The 25,177-nt window shown below is 40.8% G+C and overlaps 1 protein-coding gene across 2 annotated transcripts in view; it reads left to right on the top strand.

Moving 5' to 3' along the window:
* Positions 1–25,177, top strand: part of specc1 (sperm antigen with calponin homology and coiled-coil domains 1) — a 71,553-nt gene that overhangs the window by 15,299 nt on the left and 31,077 nt on the right. For both annotated transcript variants that reach the window (XM_034098439.1, XM_034098438.2), the window contains exons 2-3: positions 15,378–15,562; positions 16,378–16,510. In XM_034098439.1, coding sequence (XP_033954330.1) covers positions 15,401–15,562; positions 16,378–16,510 — 295 coding nt within the window. In that variant the 5' untranslated portion in view covers positions 15,378–15,400. The remainder of the gene's footprint in view (positions 1–15,377; positions 15,563–16,377; positions 16,511–25,177) is intronic.

Below are 25,177 nucleotides of genomic sequence, written 5' to 3'. Positions count from 1 at the left end.
GCTGGTGTCTCCTTTAGGGATAAGGTGAGAAGTTCGGTCATCAGGGAGGGACTCGGAGTTGAGCCGCTCCTCCTTCGCGTCGAAAGGAGCCAGTTGAGGTGGTTCGGGCACCTAGTTAGGATTCCACCTGGGCGCCTCCCTAGGGAGGTGTTCCAGGCACGTCCAGCTGGGAAGAGACCAAGGGGTAGACCTAGGACCAGGTGGAGGGATTATATCTCTTCGCTGGCCTGGGAGCGCCTTGGGATCCCCCAGTCAGAGCTGGTTGATGTGGCCAGGGAAAGGAAAGTTTGGGGCTCTCTGCTGGAACTGCTGGAACTGCTACCCCCGCGACCCAACCACGGATAAGCGGAAGAAGATGGGTGGATGGATGGATAATGCACACCTTTTAACAGCCTTTGTGACCACATCCTGCTGAAGCTGGAAAAATTAAGCCATTACTGTTCTGCTTTTTAACCATATTCCTTACAGAAGAATGACTGTGGTTATGGTTGTAGTCACGTACTACTTGATCTGTGGAGATAGTGTTGGTCTGTGCTGCTGAACAAATCAGGAGATAAGAGATGTTGTTCACTCTCAGCAGGAAGTGGTTTAATGCCGTTGCTACTGGAATGACCTTAGCTTCCCTCAGAGGCAACGCTTGGCTCGTTTATTTTGGAACAGCCACAATATACCACTAGGCAGTGCTAACATGGCTTCCTATTCACATAAAGCACTGCCTGTTATTCTGGGCTCCATCTTAAATATTATGTTTTAGAGCTTCAGGAAGAAATTTTGATTCTGATCTATAAATCCTTGAAAATGCTTGAAATGTTATGTGTTTTCAAGGGTTGAAAAATGCTTGAATTTTGGGAATGGTGCTTGAAATTGTAAATGTTTTATTTTGCTTTTTAGATTAAAAGAAAATAAAGAAGTCGGAGCACGCTTAATTGCTTCGCTTTTACATAAAACAGCTCCGCTCCGGCCTCCGTATGCGCGTGACCTGCAACTGTTTTTGTTACGTGTGACCTGGGGGCATTCTGATGAGAGTGGTAGATGACAGTATACCGGGAGGTTGCCGTTTCAACGAGCGTTGGCTAGCAGAAGTCCAATACAAGCCATGGCTAAAACGAGGGTCAAGCCCACGAGTAGCCTCCTGCAAAGTTTGCAAAAAAATAATGTCAGTTGTTAACGATGGGAGAGTGTTTAAGCTAACGTTAGCAAGCTGAATAGCGAACTCGATGAGGGATAATAATAATAATAATTGCAGGGGACAATCATTTCAGAGGAGCGCACGCGTACCTATGTTAATATATGCGTTACAGTCGCCATCCTGTGGTGTTCAGAGGATGAAGCACTCACTGTTGTAATTCAACCAACCCAGTCTCACGGCATTTCGTGTTATAGTCACACAATATAATCTATTGATTCGACACAGAAAGATTTGAAAATCAATGTATTTCTACTGGTAGTATGTTTCGTGCCTAAACCAAATGTGACTTGCTCTATAGAAATCAGTCACATCAGGGCCGAATTCACCATATTGTGGGGGGGGGACATCCCCCCCAATATTCAGATACACTCAAAATGTCCCCCCCCCCCCCAATAAATAGCAAAAATAACAAAAAATTAAAACTGCGGTCACAGATGTGCACGCAGTTGTGGGCGGGCCTTCGCGTCCGAGCGCCTGTAGGGGAGGATCGCCGGTCGTCCCGGCGTCAAGCAGATGCGCGCGTGTCCTCCGAAATGAGCCGTTCGTAATTTCTGAAACGTGCGCGTCCCGGACTCCCAGGTCTTCCGGCAGCGACCGGGAAACGTATGTGGGCTCGCCGCCTCGAAGGAAAACACATTTCTGTAAAGGCTCGTCGACGATCGATTATCGCGGAGGCTGTCTGGAGGAGCCTTAACCTGTTAATCCCAGAGCCTGTTTTTCAGGTTTCAGGCTGGAAAATGACATTCCCAGAACAAATGACCATAACTTCACTTCTAAAAGGTTTATATGAATAATTGTTTTTATCAAAGCAAGGTTACATCTGTGATGGATGTAGAAGTGTCAGAATCAATATAGATTGTTCTGTGTCAGAGTAAATTCAGATGGAACATAGCAAAAAATGTAAATTCCTGTCTCCGCCTAAAGAAAACCCATTACTTATAGTGAAGACCACCCTTGAACGATGGGTTAGTAGCCTAAAAGCTTTAGGAATCCAATGTATAACATAATAAGTACCCTGTATCAAGATGTAGGCAAAACAAGTGACATTTGGCCTTTTTAGAGAGGTTTATGAAAATAAAGTCCAGGCGGAATAAGCTTTGGGCACATTTGACCTTTTTCAGGTACCAGACTATAAAAATCATTGTATTACATTGAATCATCACTATAGGTATTCATTCCACCCAAAACAACAACAAAAAATATTTAAAAAAAAATATTATTTTTTTTAATTAATTTTTTTTTAATATATTTTTGTATGTGTGAGTGTGTGTACTAGGTGTGTGTAAGTGTATGTGTGTGTATGTGTAGGTGTGTAGGTGTAGCTGTGTGGGTATGTGTAGGTGTGTGTAGCTGTGTGTGGATGTGTGTGTATGTAACTGTACCAACGCACTATACAATAAACTACACTGTAGGTCATTGTGTGTAAGTGTAGTTTGCACAATAAAAAAAAACGGAAACATAAGTGACATTTGACTCCAACTGGGGCAGATTTATTTCAAACATTTTACCAACACACTATAGGCATGTAAAAACAAACATTTTACCAACGTACTATACAATAAAATCACACTAGGTATATAAAAACAAGTAATTTTTTTTAAATAAACACTCGCAAAACGTTATACCTACCTGAACTTTATACCTATCTGAATGTTCCAGTATTTAGGTCGTGCCACTCCCTGAAACGGTTCTTTTTGACAGTGAAGCACAGAGGGACCTGGCACTTCCTGCAGTACACAGGTGTCTTCACCCTTTTGAGTCCAGCATCTAGGCACCTCCTGCAGTTCTTCCTGACCTTGGTGGCATCTTCCCCATAATACTCGGGCATGCATGTGGGTGGTGGAGGAGGGGGTGGTGGAGGTGCAGGGCCTTCAGCAGGGCCTTCAGCAAACTCCAATAATTCTGCAGCAAGCTGCTCCCTGAAAGTCTTCTGGGTGTGAGGCTTTGTCCTGCTGGGGTCACACCCCATCTAACAAATGTGGAAAAACAAAGAGATTAGATTAATTCACTGGCTTATACTTATAGGATAATATTGGACTATAAATGAATAATATGACACCAAATAAATAAGTAAACACATATATATATTAATTCACTGGCCATTCATTTAGAAAATGTAACTCCAAAAAGACAAGTAACACTATTTAGCATTTTGGCTAATCATTCCTGTTGGCTAAGCTAACACTAGGCGCATTCACACTGCGGTACTTTTCCCACAAAGGTTCATGCAAACTTAGTTCATGCGAATTCTCTTTAGTTCGCATGAACTAAGTAGAGATCGCGTTCACACCGGAAAAAGTCCCTGGGGGTGGATTAGGCAAATGAAGCCGCTGACGTCACTTCTTCTTCTTCTGCTTTGGGTTTACTGGCAGGCCGCAAACCACTTCACGGCGTATACTGCCGCCCAAAGTCCCCGGAGTTGGGGACCTTCCGAGTAAATCGCCAGAACGCCGACACCTCCTCATCTCCACCGCTCCCATGTTTTATTTTGTGTTGCCATAAGTTAGTCTCTCTGCGTTTCTGCGATGGGCTAATGCTAATGATAATAATGCTAATGCGAGGATAATAAAATGGCGGCTTCACAAAACTTTTTGGGAGTTTTACGGGGCGTGGTTTGCAATCCGCCCAGCCAATCAGACATATAGCTCTTTTCTCACAAAAGAGCCGCTCGAAAGTCCCTGCTCTCTAGCAGGGACTTTCGAGGGGGTAAAAAGGTTCGCATGAACTAATTTTAGTACCGGCTCTTTTTGGTGTGAACGCGATCATGAACTAAGTTTGCATGAACCTTTGTGGGAAAAGTACCTCAGTGTGAATGCGCCTACTGTAATGCAGTTCCACCAAACACAAAAGTAATATATAAAAAGGATAATATTGGACTATAAATGAATAATATTACACCAAATAAATAAATAAACACATGTATATATTCATTCACTGGCCATTCATTTAGAAAATGTAACTCCAAAAAGACAAGTAAAACTATTTAGCATTTTGCCTAATCATTCCTGTAGCTTCTTGGCTAAGCTAGCACTGTGACGCAGTTCCACCAAACACATAAGTAATATATAAAAACAGAGAGATTACATACCTTTCCCATGGTGGAAGTTCAACATCCGAGTCACTACTGTCCGGATCCAGGTCTGGCTGGAGGAGATCTTCATCATCCGACGAAGAGTCATCTGGTAGGATCATAGCCCCGCTATCGTCAGCTAGCATCTCTAGCACCTGCTCGCCTCGGTGGTGAAGCTCTCCCTTCTGGCTGCGTAATGGAGCCGGAGCGGGCGTAGTTTATACTACGCAGGATCATATCTTTGGAACCCATTGGTCGATTTGAGTGATTGACACCTTTTCTGAACCGTTAGAGCCAATAGAATCGAGTGACAGTTAGTAAGTCCCACTAAACACTTACGTCAAGTAGAGAGAGGTTTGCGTAAACAGCACGTGAGACAGCATTAGCTCGGGACTGCGAAACTTTATACCTACTCTGCTGCCATGAAAGTAATGATAGATTATCAGGAACAATTCTAAAGTGACTAAGAGACATTGGATTAACCTTAAACAGCGTTTTATTCCCTTGAACAAGAGCTTTGATCACAAAACAGCAACGGTAAGACATAATTATTGTTATGGTTTTGAAAACTGTTGTTTTTTTCTTTTCTAAGTTTTAAAGATCGTTTTTGCTAGTTAGCACCGGAATTAGCATCTGCCCGTTTTAGCTAAGGGCTAATGCTAACGCTTCTTGTGAGACTTTTGTTTTGTTTCGGTAAAAATGGTTCTTATCGTCAGTTAGCTGAGATTCTTCTCGTTAATCTGGTATAACACATTGATAGGTTTTTAAATATTAAGATGCCCTGAGACACTGTCGAGAAAAAAAAACAGGGTCCCCACCGGCGGGGACCTTCGGGCTTAACAGGTTAACCGTGGCGTGCGGTGCAGTGGGTTGTACAGACGTTCTGCCCTTGACTGTTTGTTTACTCAATAAACGCATCTCCTCTGGATATTAGGCCATGTATGTTCCATACCAGTAGAGTTTGCTTTTTGTTGTTGTGTTTATTGATCAAAAAGCAAACCTTCAATACAGCTGTTATGTGGTCAAGGTAAGTAAAGTAATAATTGAAGCTGTGTATTGGTTAATATTAGCATATGACTTAAAATGAAAACACAACAGCATTTCACAAAACGCTACAGCATTTCAGAAAACACCGCAGCATTTCAGAAAACACCACAGCATTTCACATTGGACAGAAAGGGTATTCCTTTAGGGAGAACACTTCTTGTTTATGATTGGACAGAGCCAGCCAGACAGCACTGCTGTGATTGGTTGTTTTTGCTGCCAGTGAAGAAATGACGCTTCGTGATTGGTCAACGTCCGACAGCGCAATATGTCCCAACCGGTCCCTCCCAACACATCAGCCGTTAGCACACACTCAGAGCTCACAGCTCCTCATATCTGTTCAGAAACTGGACAAAAGTTAAATATGTACAAACCAGGGTTTCCGCTAGGATTTTTTCTCGCCGGTCAAATGTCCGGGCAGAATTTATTTTACCGGACAAATTTTAAACTTACCCGTCATGTTTCAATAATAATAATAACAGTTGTGTAGCAGAGTTTCCGTTAGCAGGTTATTACCGGACTATGAGCAGATATGCTTCAGTTTAAAACTCAGTTCACGGGGCTCATTTTTATATTGCTTCAGTTTATAATCATAACGGATCGAAAAATTCAGATTCATTTTTCAATAAATTATTCCACAAACAACAAAATTATTACATTCAAACAAACTACTTGTAGTAGATAACGTACATTATTCAAAAGTTTAAATTAACTTTGAATAATAACACGGGAGAAACGGATCCTCTCTTTTCCCCTCTCTCTCTCCTGACAGCCCGTCAGTTTCTCATGCAGCTCCTGCAGCTCGCTAAACAGAGGGCAGGGCTTCAGGTGATTATGCAGAGCTGCGTGTCTCGGTCAGACTCAGCAGCTGATCTGATCTCTCTCGCGTCCGGTTATACTTCACTCGCGTTTATGTCCATATCGATCAGATCCAGCTCTCCTGATTGGCCTTTATAGAGAGCACCGATACAACTATTAAGAGTGAATATCGGCCGATAATGACCGACGGCCGATCGATCGGAGCCTCCCTAATTATTACCAGACATTTTGACCGGCAGGTTTTGAATTTACCGGTTTTTAATAAATGTTACCAGCTAAAAAACGGTAATTACCGGCTAACGGAAACCCTGGTACAAACCACAGACTGTCTATGTCATGGCGAATGCAGTCGCTGCTTTATTTATGTCTGTATGACGTTGTTGTGAGTGTGGACGGAGCAGCGACAGGTGAGTTTAGCCTGATGGATCCGATTCCATTCTGAAAACACGCATTTTAAAAGCTTTTCACCTGCCGTCTTGTCTGCAGACTTGTCAAAGCATTAATTCATGGTTTTTACTAACCGGTATCAGTATGTAGTTACTTCGGCATCACTTTGAAACGTGTATTACAATTAAATCACTGTCAAATATGTTCATTTTGTTGTAGTTGGTATCTCCTATAGGATTTACATGGAGATACTTCCCGCCCCCTCTCCAGCGCATCTTGTTTGAATGACAGGAGCAAACACAGCTGACAGCTGCGGTGAAACTCGAGCGACTGGAGCGATGCGAATATTGGGTGGTCTACCATAGTATTTACATGGAGATAAGCCCCTTAAAAACCATGAATTAATAAAGCATTAATTCTGTGTTTACTCCTGTGATTCAAAAAAGACGCTGGAGAGGGGGCGGGCCGTATCTCCATGTAAATCCTATCGGAATCGGATCGATCAGGCTAAACTAACCTGTAGCTGCTCCGTCCACACTCACAACAACATAATATAGACATAAATAAAGCAGCGACTGTATTCGCCATGACATAGACAGTCTGTGTTTTGCATATCTTTAACTTTTGTCCAGTTTCTGAACAGATATGAGGAGCTGTGAGCTCTGAGTGTGTGCTAACAGCTAACGGCTGATGTGTTGGGCCAATCACAAAGTCATTTCTTGATTGGCAGCAAAAACAACCAATCACAGCAGTGCTTCTCTGGCTGGCTCTGTCCAATCACAAACAATAAGTGTTCTCCCTAAGGAATACCCTTTCCGTCCAATGTGAAATGCTGCGGTGTTTTGTGAAATGCTGCGGTGTTTTGTGAAATGCTGCTGTGTTTTCTGAAATGCTGCAGTGTTTTGTGAAATGCTGCGGCGTTTTGTGAAATGCTGTTGTGTTTTCTGAAATGCTGTGGCGATTTGTGAAATGCTGTTGTGTTTTGTGAAATGCTGTTGTGTTTTGTGAAATTCTGTTGTGTTTTGTGAAATGCTGTGGTTTCTTGCACTTCAGGGCCACCGTACAATAGAGATGTTTTTATTTTAAAGTAAATTCAGATGGAACATAGTAAAAACATGTCAATTCTAATGTCCGCCTAAAAAAAACAAAAACATTACTTATAGTGAAAACCACCCTTGAATGATGAGTTTAGTAGACTAAAAGCTTTAGGAATCCAAACTATAACATATAAGTACCCTGTATCAAGATTGATGCAAAACACGTGAAATTTGACCTTTTTAGAGAGGTTTAGAAAAATAAAGTCCACCTCACCTCTGGGTAATTTGGGAACCATCAGTTCCATTTGAACGTTTTCACTGTAAAAATCATTTTATTACTTTGAATTATCACTATAGGTATTCATTCCATCCTAATACAACTGTTGTGAAAAAATAAATAAAATAAAACATACTCTGTTATCCTCTTAGGCTCCACGGACCCGAAATCGCGTCATTTGCAGGAAACAACGTCTAAGGAAGCTTAATATTTAATAAACTATGAATATTTTATATCCATAGAATGGGGAAAAAACTAATTTAACTGGTGTAACGAGGTTACCAACAAAAACGTACATCAAAACAAGTGGCGCTAGGTATTAGCATTAGCACTGCACACACCCACCGCGTGTTCCAATGAAAAGCATACATATATATAAATAAAGTATAAAGTATAGGTCAACACATTTCAGTATAACACACCAATTGCGATATTACTCACGTTTGACCGTGGAGCAGGGTTTCTATGTACCGAGAAGTGGGTAGTTTAATGAGTCTGTTGACGACAAAACCTCCGCGCACACAGACAGCCAAGGCAAGCTACCTGAATTAAGTCTCTCCCTAAACCGGAAATACCGGAAATGTGACATCCGGTTTGTCATTCACAATAAAGTTTTTCAAAATAAAGGTACATTTAATATTGACGTATCAAATTGATTCAAATGTCTTACACAACACATGTATCGAGACAATAAATGAACTTTTTATATAGTCGATCAACACTGTGTATGTTACTCATTACAGGATAATCACATGGCACTAAATCAGACCGGCTGTTCTCCTCTGTTTACATCCTGCTGGTTTAAATTATGTGTTCTATAGGCTCTGTGCACAAGATTGAGTTGAGTAGTGAGCCATTCGTTTTTTTTTCGTGGTGAGATGTCTGCTGAGAGGTCCTTGTATACCTCGCTGACTTTGAGGACATCTGGGTCTGGCAGTTCCCCCCGCACGGCCTTGTAACGTGTACTCCTTTGAACACAGCTACATACAATTACGTAGGACAATATATATTACCTTACACCGTCAGCAACTGTAAACTGCTTTGGCATAGTGGAAATGAACACCATGTCACTCACTCTGCCTGGTTTCACACACTATTAATTACACAAAAGAATTGTCAATTTAATTGAAAAGGTCGTTGATGCAATATACTAAATCAGCTCTTGGCACAAAGGAAATACTCATTAAATCATGGATTGGCTGTGAACACATACTGTTCTATTGTATTGCATAGAAAGATGTGTTACTGTTGTGCTTGTAGTGGAAATACTGTTTGTAGTCGTAGATAGAAAAACAAAGATGGAAAACATTTCACCATACATTGTTTAGGAGTTTTATATGTATTGGGTGTTTATGGTTAGCTGTTGCTGGTAAATTTGTGTGCCATCATAATAGTAATGTGTATACAGCGTTTCGTGAATATCTGGAAAACTATATGCGAGTAGTTTGGAGTCATTTGAGATGTAAATCGTCAAAAATGGTACATTCTCTGTTAGCTTACGTTCGCCCCGATTGAGCTAGCAACTATTTTATTCGCAATTTAACATGATATTGGATATGGGCTTAACTTGTCCTGGACTGGAATTTTCCCGATCTTTTCCCGAGGAGGTGTTTGCGAAAAAGCGCTTAAAATGCATGAATAACACAGATTTTTCTAAATGGCCGACTTTCTGGGGGGCGGGCTAATGGAAGCTATTTTGAAATATGTCCGCAATTCCATCAGTAATGTCTGTGGCAAGATTGGGGTAGTTTGGAGAAACTATATGTGACTATCGCACAATAGGGGGCGCTACTGAGCTGGTGTACAAAAATGTAAAAAAAATGTGTACAGTCTGGAAAAAGACGTGGGTTGTGACGTGTTCCAAGTTCTGCGTCCGAAAGTCATTTTAGCGATTTTGTGGCATTTAAATCGTCAAAATTGGTACATGTTCCGTTAGCTTACGAGCTCCCCGTTTGAGCAGTCAACTATTCATTCGCAATTTAGCATCACATTGGATATGGGCTGATCTTGTCCTGGTTTGAAATTTTTCCGATAATTTTCCTAGGACAAGTATGCGAAAATGCGCTTAAAATGGACATATTTCAAAATGGCCGACTTCATGGGGGGCGGAGATAATGGAAGCCATTTTGAAATATGTCCGCATTTCCATGAGGAATCTCTGTGCCAAGTTTCGGGTAGTTCGAAGAAACTATATTTGACTACCGCACAATAGGGGGCGCTACTGAGACATATTTGCTAAAACGTCCGATTTTTTTCTATAGTCTGGAAAAGGTTGTGGGCTGTGACATGCGTTCCGAATTTAAAGGCCGTAACTCATTTTCTACCCTACTTATGGCTCGGTACATTTTTTTAACCCTTCGATTTCGAGAAAAAACTGAATAGGACACGCCCACATTTTTCATTGGTTGCGACCCTCTAAATCTCAGTTTATACTTACCCTGCCAGTATGTCTATGACAATATATATTTGTTTAGTCCATCGGTTCTTGAGATATAAATTAGTTGTGTTTTTGGCGCCCCCTATTGTTCGAAATGAACATTGTTTGTTGTGCCTATTCCCCAAGACACACTGAACCTATCCACCGAAATCTGTGATATTTGGATACATTTTGGATGAATTGTGAGCATTTATGTGTAGGCCACACCCTTTTGCTAATACGTTTTGATTGATGTCGGCCACATTTTTCCACACCTCGTGCTCATTTTGTACGGTAATGTGTCTGCCCCTCCATTGATACTGTGCACTAAGTTTGGTTTGGAAAATCAAGAAATTGGAATTGAAATTAATATTTCAATGTTTTTCACATTATGCTAATTAAAAAAAATCAAAGTAGGCGGAGCTTCGGGATATGAGAGGATAATATGTAGAGCTGCTCCACCCGGATAAGTGTGCAAAATTTCAGGTCCGTCAGACTTACGCTGCGACTTTGTAAATTTTTAGAAACACTGAATTTACACAGGTGGCGCTAGAGAGCAAGTTGAAAAGTTTTCTCCCATCGAATCCAGAATGTTAACATTTTCACCGGTCCTGGCGGCGTTGCCAAATGTCGCTACATGAATAGTGTCGTAACCCCCTCAAAAACAGGTCGAAAGTGCAGAACCGGTAACAGAAGAATAATAATACTGACGATTTCAATAGGTCTTTGCACTACGTGCTCAGGCCCTAATAAATACATTTTATTAAAATAAAATTGCTATTCTATGACTTTTTTATTTTGGCTATTTGTAGACTTGAAAATCTTTATTTTATGTTATTGTGAACTTCACCAAAATGATATATTCTTTTCATATGTAAATTGGTTCCGCCTTGTTTGTTTATGCATACCTTTATTTTGTACCCGGGGTGTACTTTACTGTGCACGTCTGAGTCCAGCTTCAGTTAGCTTGATGCTCCAAGCAGGTCAGTCATGTTTTAATTTGCCCTCCATCAGTTCTGGTATCTTTTCTAGTTAGCCCTAAATTAATCTATATTATTTTATTTCGTAATGTTAATGAACCCTCCGGTTTAGCTTCTTTGTGTAAGTAACTTGTAGTTCTGATGTTAAAACCGAACTTCTCAGGAATAGTAGCTAACTAGCTGTGGGCTAGCTGGTTTCAGTTGCTAGCCAGGGTTTGGCGGGCTAGTGTAAACTATGTGGAAAATGACAGTGTCGTTTTGGATGTATACATATTTATTCATGAGTATTATTTCTTTGTAGAGTGTGGAAAGATTTAAAACTGTGATGTGTGACAGCTATGGAATACCAAAGGTGCCAGAATTAATTAAATAAATACTCTACAATTATGAAATAGTATTTCATAATCGTCAGAAGCATTTCAAAGATACTCACACACAGGAGGGTTGCAGTGTGCACCATAGCTCGCGCTGGGTTTAGAACGCTCGGAATTGCTAATAAACATGTTTAATTATCTTATATCCAGCGCTGCTGACCCGGATTCATCACATCAGCAACTGCAGATCGCCGAGGTCAAGCTGTAAGCATGAGCAAGAGGAAGAGTGGCAGTGACATTAGACAGTTTTTGGGGAAGTTGGGGGTCTTTTGATTTTGATTGAGCGGCAAGCAGCTAGTGCGAGTTGTGACTGTAAAACAAAAGGGCAATAAAGTGTTCCTGTTTCTGAAATTGCGTGGAACAGACCTTTCTATGGATTAAAATGCTTTAATATGATTATGGTTATAGTTGTACTTTATTCATCCCGAATCTCTGCCATTACAAACAACGAAACAAGAAAAGCGAAACTAGATAAAATAGGGCGATGTAATACAATGCACAATTAGACATTATGGTAAAACATTTTAACCAGTTAAGCCCCAAGCCTGTTTTTCAGGTCTCAGGCTCGAAAATGACATTCCCAGAACAATTGACTATATCTTCACTTCTAAAATGGGTAAATGAATAATCTTTTTTCTCAAAGCAATGATAAACCTGTGAGTTGGATGTAGAAAAAGTCAGAATCAATATAGATGTTTTTAAAGTAAATTCAGATTGAACATAGTAAAAAAATGTAAATTATAGTGTCCGTCCAGAAAATAAACCATTACTTTAGTGAAAACCACCCTTGAAATTCTGAATGATGGGATAGTAGACTAAAAGCTTTAGGAATCCATACTAACATATAATAAGTACCCTGTATCAAGATTGATGCAAAACAAGTATTTCCAAGGCACACCTTTATATGATCATTATAGTTATACAAAATAAGACAATAACAGGTATGAAATAATTCCAACTCATACTACAGTTTAAAAGGGGAGTGATTTGTAAAATATGCATAAAGAAAAAGTAAATCTGTTCAGTTCTGTTTCATATGGTGTCCCTAATTTTGCTCTTAAAGTGCACCAGATAGATGATAGATGATAGATGATAGATGATAACTTCAACATTTAAAAAAAAAAAATAATAATCTTCCCGGGGGAGCATGCCCCCGGACCCCCCTAGAGGAGATTAGGTCCACCACCTGCCCACACCCCCCGTCAAATTGTCCCACCCACATTGAGGATGCTTCCTACGCCCATGCCTGAGACACAGTTTCTTGAATATTGTTGTGTTTTGCCCGCAGGGGTATGGGGTTTAACAGGTTTTAAAGTATCCCATGTGTTAGTGAATTTTTATATATTTTCCTTTTAGAATGGCAGGAAATTAGTATTCAAATTTTGATTGAATTTTTGGTCCCCCCCAATGTTGACTCCATGAATACGGCCTTGAGTCACATTGACCCGAAGACACATTTTCATTTGTATTACTGCTCTGGGGGAAGCTCGCGAGTGTGTGTAATAGGGGTGCAACAACTAATCGACTTAATCGATTAAAATCGATTACCAAATTAGTTGGCAACTAATTCAGTCGTCGATTCGTTGGTGACGTCATCACATGTGTTCTACACCCCGTTAAGCTCCAACGTTATCGCTCTTTTTTATCGGTACAGGAGACATTTAAAACATATGTCATATGTATTATTGCTACATAAAAATTATATCAGTCTTAGTGTCGCCAACTCCGTTTCTAATATGCAATATGACTACAAAATGCGTCTATAATGTATTTTCGATCTTCCCAATTCAGACGAGAGATCTCTCCCCCGCCTGCTTACGAGGGGGCGGGGCAGTTTACACACACACGCAGCTGCTACATGAATGCAACACACACACACACACACACACACACACACACACACACACACACACACACACACACACACACACACACACACACACACACACACACACACACACACACACAGACAGAGGAGATGGCGGAGAGAACGCGCTCCGAGGTGTGGTTAAACTTTAGCCGTCTCGATGTGGACAATGCTCGTTACCAAAAGTGCAATAACAGTTTATCATGTAAGGGCGGTAACACGAGCAATTTGTCTAAACATTTAGCAAAAGGGCTCCAGATCCAGACGGAGAAATGCACCGGGTTCCACTGTCTTTCTAGCAGCTCTGTAGCCCCATCCACGAGTAACGTTTCCACGTCAGGTGTTATGTATGCTAGCAGCAACACACAGAGTTAACTCAGTTATAAAAACATGGGTTAATGATTGGAGGTAACTGAGTTATTTATTTTGTTAAAGTTTCAGCTATTCTGTTTACAGTTCTGTCATCACATTATTTAATATGATTTGTTAAAACATTGTTGTTTCTTTTGATGTGAAATATTATGCATTTAATTAAAATAAAAAGCAATGTTAGTTTTGTTCACGATTTGTTTAGTTAGTTTACCTTATGTCTTGTCAAAAGAACCGTTAATACTATCGTTAAAAGGACCGGATCGATAAGCAGTATCGATATAAGTAGTAGTACAGTTAAAACCTTAACGATCCGAATAATTGATTAATCGTTTCAATAATCGATTAATCGTTTCATTAATCGATAGATTAATCGATTATCAAATTAGTCGTTTGTTACAGCCCTAGTGTGTAATAGTATGTTTGTGTGTATTGTATTTGTGTACCGGGGAAACACTCACAAGAAACACCGACTGTTGTTATGCTTCTAGAATTTACATGTAGAAAACCTAAAGCTTTACGAGAGCAGAAGTCAGGGAAACTCAGATCATTGTGACAAAGATTGACATCAGGGCACAGGTCAGAACTAGGGCTACATACAATAGAAGGTCCAGGATGAACATGCACATTGCCCGATATCATCAGTAGTAATACAATCAGAGCACGGCCAAGAGCTAGCAGTGAGTAACAATGCCTAGTTTGTTTTGTGCGCACATTGACAGTGGAATGTAGCGTAATCATCTTGTGTAGAGACCTCATATTCACACATGATAGTAGTGGCTGTTCGCATTTGTTATGCGCAGGAGGGGGTAGGGAGGCGGCGGCGAATAACGCAAGGAAAAATCAGTACAGTTTGGGATTAGCCATTGTTATTCCAGTGAAGGTAGGAAGCAGCACTCACCCAGAGGTCAACAGTCCTTGGTTGTCCAAGTCCTTGGTTGTTTATAGCATAAAGAACATCTGATTTAATGTGAGGTAGGGAAATAATCATTTGAGTATAAGTATGTACAGCTGTAAGATGCTTGAAAGGTGCTTGAATTTGACTGTGGAAAAGGTGTAAGAACCCTGGGTATTGCTCTTAAGCTCTATTCAACATGTATATTTTACACTATTTGTATTAATGTTTGCTTTCCTATCTTAGTCTGCCACACCATTGTAAAAGAGATCATTCCATTAAACACTTTCTTTAATTTATTTATGATATTATATTATTGGCGCCTACTTAAAGACTTTTATATGTTCACTGACTTTCTTTCTAACACTGCTTCTTATTTTTTTTACAATGGATGTGTAGATACTTGTTGATTTACTTGTATTAACGTGTGCTTGCCTCTTTATTTATTATCTTAGTCTACTAGCAGTGGGCCTGCACTTTTCCCTGCTGAGGGGACTAATAAAGTGCTTCTGCGGCATAAACAGGGTTGGATAATGTGGTGCTTAAAGAAAGCAACCTTCAATGAGACAATATCAAGCATCAACTATACGTAAATACTTGAGGATGAAATGTAAAAGTTTGTTTGTCAACATTTTCCTCTGTTCTCTGGACAGGTGTGGTTAGCTGAAACGCAGCCATGATGAAATCGGGCGCCACCAAGGTGGGGCTGCCCAAGTCTGGACTCCAGGAGCGGACCAAGCAGAACTCCTTTGCTTCATCCTCCTCCACCACCACCTCCACAGCCATGAAGACCTCCAGATCCTCCAACACACTGGCCTCAGACCAGCGCCTCAGTAGGGTGAGTCACAAACACAACACAATCCTACACATAATATGTTGCATTGTTGGAGGAGCTCTGGACCTAAGATTTGCATTGCCATAACTACACTGTAGCTACTGTGCGCATGATAATAAAACCTTTGAATCTTGAATCCAGAGTTCACCTCCTGTTCTAAAGCATAGGTGCAGCCAGAGGTGGAGGAAGTACTCAGATCTTTTACTGAAGAAAAGGTGTTCCAAATCAAAGTTCTGTATTCAGTACAAATGTATCTGCATCTAAATATACTATACAGTAAGAACCAAAAAAAATACTAATGATAAATGAATGTGTCTGTTACAGGTAGTGAAGATAGAGCTGATTTGAATTACTTTATATACGGCTGCTGGATGTGTTCCCAAAAAACAATGGGTCAATGTTTATTAATTAGTTTAGTATATTTTGTATAAGCTAATAATCTGAAGCTATATACATGTAGTAATTAAAGCTGTCAAATAAATGTGGTAGAGTACAATCTCGGTTTCCAAATGTAGTGGAGTAGTAAAAAGCACAAGTTGAAAATACTCAGGTAAATTCAAGTAACTTTAAAATTGTACTTAAGTACAGTACTTGAGTATGTACTTTATTGTATGATAATAATAATGGTCCAAAATGAAGTCGTAATGCACTTTCTCAATTGAAAAATGAAAATTATACAAACTTGTAATCCACCATAAAGGCACATGCTCATACCTTCACATAATGAATGAAGCAAATTGCATAGCTATTAAACATAATGTTAACATTAGTAGAGCTATATGGTTGATACTTAGAGGCTGTGCTGTTTGTGTTTCCAGATGAAAAGAGCCAGCAGTGACGATGCCTTGACGAAGCCCGCACTGGGAGCGGCCTCTGGCTCCCGGATGAAAAAGACTGTAACCACTGGAGCCATCTCAGATCTGCTGGAGGCCCGCCCTCGCAGCCTGTCGGGTAGGGGACTTCCTGTCTTATCAGATATCTTTAATGACCTCATTTTAGAGACTTGGTTTGATGTCAAAATGCCAAAAATCGGGAAGAGTGTTGCAATGCTCACACATTATGGATGTGACTCGTATCTGTGTCAGAGTTAGGAGATTATTATGGTTAACACTGCAGTATGAAAGTAATGCAACTGACCACTAGAGGGCCACAGTTCACCATTAAACAGGTGGTAAGTTTAGAGATTTTCCTCTTTCCCCTTTTTTGTTTTCCTTTTCTCTTGATTTGGTTGGCATTGATGAGATGCAGGTGGCTGAAGAGGACTAAGGTTCTCTGGGTTTTGGTCCAAAACTAGGAGACTGGAGGCATTCATGGTCTACTCCTCTCAAAACAACAGCTCAGCCACCCGATTAACAGGCTATGTTTTTTATTACAAATGAGGAAAATGTACTTCTTTCTCTCCAAAAAGAGAACAATTATGTGGTTTTTTTTGGCTGGCCTTTTGGTGTGATGTTGCTTTATTCTGTGCTAGCCTTAAGCATTATGTAACATTTTCAAATGAGACGAGATTATTGAGAATGCAATTTTTGTAATACTGTAGAGATGTAATTATGGGCAGTATTTCACAAGCATATTTCTCAAGTAATGGCCGTATATATCCACATTTGAAAAGCAACATTAAAATACAGTTATCATCTAAAGACGTGACGTCCACAATATCTTCCCCATCACCCTCCAGCCCCCTTCCTGCTTAACACACGTGTATAAATTAACATTTATGGTATATTAGTATATTTTGAGATAATTTTCTTCAAAATAATGATGAAATATATCACATCCAGTGGTGAAATTATTTTCCAATTATTTCAATATTAGTCTCTATTAGTCAATATTAGGCTAACTGCGAAGTTGTAACAAGAATAACTTCAGCAACATCTCAAACAACATTAAACAGGCATACTGATATTTTATGGCTCTCCTGTTGTATGAGAAGACCAGGAGAAGGGTGTAAATAACTGACAGACTTGATGACTACGGCTTCTGCGTTGAACACATTGCTGTTGTATGAGCTAGGTGTGCCACTGGATAAACAGAGCAACTACAAATAGAGCTGATGGAAAAACATGTATTACATATAAGACAAATGTGGCTGTAGGTAATGACAGGGATTTGTTTGCAGTAATTAATGTTGTTCCCAACATGAGGGAGGTGGCTGTGTTTGCATTTGGTGTCCAAACCACAGTTTGATGTGCACTAGTGAGAATTCTCCTTCAAAGGCTTGTGTTGTTGTGCTAAAGCAAAGATAATTGAATTCTACTTGACAAAGCCTCCAGTGGAGCTGAGAAACCGAGGCCAAGTGAGGCTCTGGGTCTTTCAAACACAATTAGGCTGTGGGTCCGTCCAGCTTTCAGTGAATTGGACTCTAATTACCCAAAGTTTGTCTTGTCCTCCTTAGCTGTTTTCACACCCAAGGACAAAACCAGATTCCCAGTTGGTCTTCCCATATTACTCTTTGCTAGCCCCTTCATGGTCGTCAACCAAAGTTGAGGATAGGAATATTGTTAAATAATCATTTGTATTAAAGTTGCAATTAACAACTTTCCAACTGTTGGTGTTTGATATTCATATGAACAAGCAGGACAATCTACATGTTCATATCGTTGGCAACATTTATACCACGCAAACTGGCTATTGTAAGGAAGAAACAATCATAAAGATCACAATATGAAGTAGAAACCCTGATCTCAGTGCTATGATAAAGGCAGACTGAAGGAAACGCCTGGTAGACAGGCAGGTTTGGTAAATTATGTAATGGTTTTTTAATATCTTTACCTCTTTGCCTCCTTTGTCAACAGGTCCTTTGCAAGGTAGTTTTCACAGTTAATGTCCCTTCTAGAGCGCTTTTGTCTTGTGCTGCTTTTAGAGCAGAAGGGGCTAGCAGTAAAAGGCCATCCATGACTATGTGACTGACTTTGTTCAGACTATAGTCTCTATGCTATTATTTTGTTACCTTCGTAAGTATAGGCATACAGTAACTCAAGCTTCATCTGCTTCCTTTGTGTGCTCTAAGTGTAACCTTCATTTTCCTGGGAGATCATACCCTATCATAGATCAAATTGCATAGTGAAAGCGGAGCCTAACCAACGTCAGTGGTGTCATTATTCTACATTTTGCAATCAACATTTACTTTATAATGATCAGTTAAAGCAACAGACATAGTCTATTGCCACTGTAAAGAAACTCATCAGAGCTGCTGTTATCATATTGATGATTTTAAAATCATCAAGGATGTAGAACTTCAAATAATGTTCCCATAGTGGAAGCTGTTTTGTTCTGCACCTGCCACCTGTGCTGCGCTCTACATCAGTGCACGTCAAGAAGTATAACGACAGACAATGAATGGATACGTCTAACAGGTCTCAAAAATCTAAATAATCAGCAAGTGGAAAATCCTATTTGACACCTGAAAGAGCAGCAATGGTTAATCATGCATGCCGGCGGTGACAATCATCATTTAGCCTCCTGCTATCATTTCTAAGCCACTGAGCATGAGAGTTCTGCTGAAATGTCCACACCGAGGAAATGCCACGATTTGAATATAGATTGGGGTGATGATCTGTGGTATTTTAAACTCATTGAAGTTTTTATCTGAAAGCTTTAATATTTATTGATGTAGAAAGGAAAGTGTCTGAAGTAAAATCTGTTTTGGGTAAAGAGAAAGTTCCCCGAAATCTAATTTGCATCATGGCATTTGGGCAAAATGCATATTCTCAAATACTGAGATTTCTTGTGTGATTGTCGAACCTCAGATTGAGGAGGAACAATGCGGATTCCGTCCTGGTCGTGGAACCACGGATCAGCTTTTTACTCTTGCAAGGATCCTGGAGGGGGCCTGGGAGTATGCTTATCCGGTCAACATGTGTTTTGTAGATTTGGAGAAGGCCTATGACCGGGTTCCCAGGGAGTTGCTGCAGGAGTATGGGGTGAGGGGGTCTCTACTCAGGGCCATCCAATCTCTGTACTCCCAAAGCGAGAGCTGTGTCCGGGTCCTCGGCAGTAAGTCAGACCCATTTCCGGTGATGGTTGGCCTCCGCCAGGGCTGCGCTTTGTCACCAATCGTGTTTGTAATATTCATGGCTGGATTTCGAGGCGTAGTCGTGGGGGAGGGGGTCTGCAGTTCGGTGGACTAAGGATTGCACCACTGCTTTTTGCAGATGATGTGGTTCTAATGGCTTCATTGGTCTGCGACCTTCAGCACTCACTGGATCGGTTCGCAACCGAGTGTGAAGCGGCTGGGATGAGGATCAGCACCTCCAAATCTGAGGCCATGGTTCTCAGCAGGAAACCGATGGACTGTCCACTCCAAGTAGGGAATGAGTCCTTACCCCAAGTGAAGGAGTTCAAGTATCTCGAGGTCTTGTTCTCGAGTGAGGGAACAATGGAGCGTGAGATGGGCCGGAGTATCGGAGCAGCGGGAGCGGTACTGCAGTCGCTTTACCGCACCGTTGTGACGAAAAGGGAGCTGAGCCAGAAGGCAAAGCTCTCTGTCTACCGGGCCATTTTCGTTCCTACCCTCACCTATGGTCATGAAGGATGGGTCATGACCGAAAGAACGAGATCGCGGATACAAGCGGCCGAGATGGGTTTTCTCCGCAGGGTGGCTGGCGTCTCCCTTAGGGATAAGGTGAGAAGTTCAGTCATCAGGGAGGGACTCGGAGTTGAACCGCTCCTCCTTCGCGTCAAAAGGAGCCAGTTGAGGTGGTTCGGGCACCTAGTTAGGATGCCATCTGGGCGCCTCCCTAGGGAGGTGTTCCAGGCACGTCCAGCTAGGAAGATACCGAGGGGTATACCTAGGACCAGGTGGAGGGATTATATCTCTTCGCTGGCCTGGGAGCGCCTTGGGATCCCCCAGTCAGAGCTAGTTGATGTGGCCAGGGAAAAGAAAGTTTGGGGCTCTCTGCTGGAACTGCTACCTCCGTGACCCGACCACGGATAAGCGGGATAAGATGGATGGATGGATGTTGTCGTTATCATCAGTGTTGTCAGGTTTGTCTTAAACAAATGGGTTTCCCCCCCTTGTTGATATGTGACATTACTCTTGTTTAAAAAGAAGTTGGGGCATATTGGTCTCTATAGCAGTGGTTCCCAACCTGGGGGGGCGCCAAAGATCGCAGGGGGAGCGCCAGGCCTCAGATGATTTGAGGCCAAATATCATATTTAGACTTAAAAAAATACATGATTGTCACTAAAAGCCTTGTCTCTACATTACAATACAATATACAAAATAATTGATTAATTAATTTGAATAACAATTGAAGTTAGTTAAAGGCATAAAAAGACAGAAATGTATAATTCTTTCTTTAATTTGAAATGTTTCTTCTGCCCGTAAAGTGTCCAACCCGGGCTTTTCTGGATAAGCGCATTTCTAAAACATAGTCATTGTCCATGCCGGTTTCAGTTGGATTATTTGTCACAATTGCTCCGAATGCTGTCCTTTGACCCTGGTTACCACTGTCCTTTCAGAGAACAGTTGGATTTGACATAGCTATTTTGATGATGATATAAACCTGTGCAGCACTATTAATTTCATCGGCCGTATTCACTATGCTCTGCGCCCTGCCTTGTGGTGAGCTCAGAGAAAATCACGTGATGGCAGATTAAGGCCCACTGCAGCAGAACTGTCATCATACCCCTCAAGAAGTAATTGAGTTTTTCTCAGAGACCATTCCAGTTCATTTTGTGACTAGGCTGTGGACAGATGACCAGACCCACCCTGAGTGGTGAGGGTTGGGTATCGTTTGTATTTCCACGATTCCGATTCTACTTTTCGATTCCGGTTCTTAACGGTTCTCAATTCCGATTCTTTGAGGGGCAGGGTAAAAAAATGATACATGCTTCTTCCACCAAATTTTTTTTATTTATTTCGAGAAACTTTTACACAGGTTAGTTTAAAGTAATACTCACATTAATCAGTCTGTTTATATTCACTGCTATGTAACTGTAACCTGAGAACCACTGAAGCTACAACAGTGCAACAGTCCAACTTTTAAAGAACAGTTCTTGTTAAGAAAAACAAGCATATCTGCCTTCTCAGGCATACCCGGAAGAAATGTTTGAACATTTTGAAGTAAAATGCTTCAATCTGGTGCACTTTAAGCAGAATTACTAGAGACTAGTACAACTCTAAACACCCATATGAAAAAGATCGGTTTACATTTTAATAATTAAATAAGTATGTGAGCATAACCAGTAACCTACCATAGCCAATAACAAATACATGCAACGTATTTTATTTTTGTTGTTCATTCATATCTTATTTTACTATTTTATCTATGCATATTTTTTGTATCTCTGCAGTTTAAAACGTTATCTCTGGCCGAACATTAGGCTGAGCACCAACGGTCAAAACATTTTTTTTTTCTCCCAGAGCTGTCAGCGCAGCGCCTCCACAGATCTGGTGCCCTAGGCGAACATCTATAACGCCAGTACAACGGGCCGGCCCTGGTCTCAGGTTACACTGTAGGAAGTGTAGGTAGTAGTACAACGCTACATTTCCCGCCCCGCTGCAGTCATGCAGTAGGCTACGGAGAGCGGCGAGAAACATTTCCTCAGGCATCGAAAAGCGGAACCGAAATTCACATTTCTAAATGATGCCGTTGGAATCGAAATGTTGGAACCGGTTCCGAACCGGAACCGGTTTTCGGTACCCAACCCTATGAGTGGTAAACACCTATTTTAACTTAAGGTAAATGTAAAGAGTCATTTGCTGCTCACAAATGATGCGTCTCTATTTGGTAACAGTTCGTCATGTGTCAAAGTGTTATTGTACCCTCATCCCCCTACTGAAAATTATGCAAATCAATTGTAGGAATGAGGTCGGCAATAGATGCATTATTTATTTTCTCAAGTTTGATTCATAACTGAGTCACACATGCCTAAGAATCTGTGCGTACATCAGAAAGCAAAGACGCAAACATTAAAGCGTCCTTCTTGTGATAATCAGTAGTTATAAAGATACTATGGTATGTGAAGACAGAGCAGGGTTTTTTCTAGAAAAATATAGTATGAAGGCAATACTGTGGCGTTGATCTTATAAGATATATCAATTCTCGCGAGAATATGACACCACGGACGTTAACAACAACGCGACGTCTGAGCTCCGTAAAAACAAAGCTGTCTATGCCGTATGACACGATTTTCATGTTTTTGGAGTAATTATACAGTTTTTGAAGAACAGAAATATTATTTATTGGGCAACATTTTCCGGTCATAAAATGTATCTGTAATTTACATTTTGACTAGGATATAATATTTCGACAATATCTTCTTATCTCTAGTTCCAACCAAACATGAGCTATGCATTAACAGGCTTTGTATAACAAATCACAGATCTTACTGTAGATATTATTCTCGCATTGTAAAATGCTTTTGTCTTTCTAGATGAATTAAAAAGAACGCTGGAGCACAAACTAAAAAAGATTCAAGCAAAGTAGTTTAAGGCTTTTAAAAATGTCCCTTGGGAAATAGCAATGTGGCACACAAGTTCATGACACACACACACACACACACACACACACACACACACACACACACACACACACACACACACACACACACACACACACACACACACACACACACACACACACACACACACACACACACACACACACACACACACACACACACACACACACAGTACTGACTCAGAAGGTCAGATATCTGACCCCGCCCCTGCCTCCCCTCACAGCATGCCGTGCTAATGAGTCAAAACTGTTATTTTTGCTAATGGAGTCCTTCCCCCTTTCTCCCCTTGGCACTTAACTAACTCTAGCATGCTGTCAGACAACGGGTTAAAACCCAGCCTCGTCCTGATGACTTATTTAAAACATTTCATCAATAATTCAGTAAAGCTTTCACTTGGAGAGTCCCTGGAGCGTGCGAGGAGAATAGACAGAAGGAGATAAGACTGTCCTGCTCTATAAATAAAACGCCCGAAGGGGACGACTGCAGGCCATAACTTTACAAACGGACATGTCATTGACAGGCGCTCACCTTCACCTGTCTCAATGTGAAATTGTTGACCCAACAAAGTTAGGGCGACTAAAGTTGGACATCAGTGTCTTTTCGTGAGTCTTTTTGGCGTTTGATTCACTAATAAACACTTGACTCAACGGACATCACTTAAGGACATTTAGCAGACTTTACGCAGCACTTTTAGAAGCCATAAAAAGCTTTGTACAACTTATATGCACATATATCCAGTTCTACTAAGACCTTTTAAACAGACTTTGTGTGTAAAATGGACAGAGCTCCCTTTAAGACCCACATTTGTGTGACGTTGTATGCTACTGTTGTTTGTGGCCTTAGATCAGGGGTGCCCACACTTTTTTGGCTGGTGAGCTACTTTTGAAACCGAGGTCTACCAACCAAAAATAAAATCCCAAATTGCAAGGGTTGCTGAATAACACGTTTTATTTATACATGGGATAACTACAATAGGGCTGCAACAAACGACTAATTTGATAATCGATTAATCTATCGATTAATGAAACGATTAATCGACTATTCGGACTATTACTGTACGCCTTGCACAATTTCTCAAACGCTCTTATTTAGCCATCAACTTTTAGATTTAGCTTGAGGTTGTTTTAGGCATGTGGAAACTAACAATGAAGACAATACAGATGAATACTTGATTCAAAAATACATATATTATTAAATTAACTTAACAAATTGTTTACAAAATTAACATTGCTTTTTAAATAAAATAAATAATATTTCACATCAAAAGAAACAACAATGTTTTAACAAATCGTATTAAATAATCTGATGACCGAACTGTAAACAGAATAGCTGAAACTTTAACAAAATAAAGAGTAACTCTGTTACCTCTAATCATTAACCCATGTTTGTATAATTGAGTTAAATCCGTGTGTTGCTGCTAGCATACATAACACCTGACGTGGAAACGTTACTCGTGGATGGAGCTACAGAGCTGCTAGAAAGACAGTCGAACCCGGTGCATTCCTCCGTCTGAATGTGGTGCACTTTTGATAAATGTTTAGATAAAACACTCTTGGCAACAAGCATTGTCCACCTCAAGACGGGTAACATTTAACCACACCTTGGAGCGCTTCTCTCCGTCGTGTGTTTCTGCATGTAGCAGCCGCGTGTGTGTGTGTAAACTGCCCCACCCCTCGCACACAGACGGGGGAGAGAGAGATCTCGTCTCGATTGGAAAGATAAAAAATACACCGACCAGACGATTTTTGTTGTCTTTTTGCATGTTAGAAACGAGTTGGCGACACTAAGACTGCGAGATAATGTTTGTGTAGCAATAATAATGACCTTTCTCAACTCGCTACTCGGAGGGAAGTCGCTGTCATGTGCCTTGTGAACACTCCGATAATGCCTCTCCACGTTACCTTTCTTGGGCAGAGCGACGCTTGCTTTACAAATAAGGCAAATAACCTTTGAATGTGACATCACAAACAAATATTCTTCCTCCCATTCTGGGTGGAAGTGGTATGTCTTTAGCTTTTTGCTCGGTCCCGCACTCATTTTGTTGTTTGTCTCTTGTTTGTCTCTTTAACTTATTTTGAGTTTTCCCGGCACTTGACTGATTTTGTATCGCTTTGCATTCTGGGTTAACAGACTGGAAAGCGATAGGTCGCT

This window comes from Pseudochaenichthys georgianus, chromosome 14 (assembly GCF_902827115.2).
Source record: "Pseudochaenichthys georgianus chromosome 14, fPseGeo1.2, whole genome shotgun sequence".
Taxonomy (NCBI): domain Eukaryota; kingdom Metazoa; phylum Chordata; class Actinopteri; order Perciformes; family Channichthyidae; genus Pseudochaenichthys; species Pseudochaenichthys georgianus.
The sequence above is the reverse complement of the archived record's forward strand: the minus strand, read 5'-3'. Positions and strand labels throughout refer to the sequence as shown.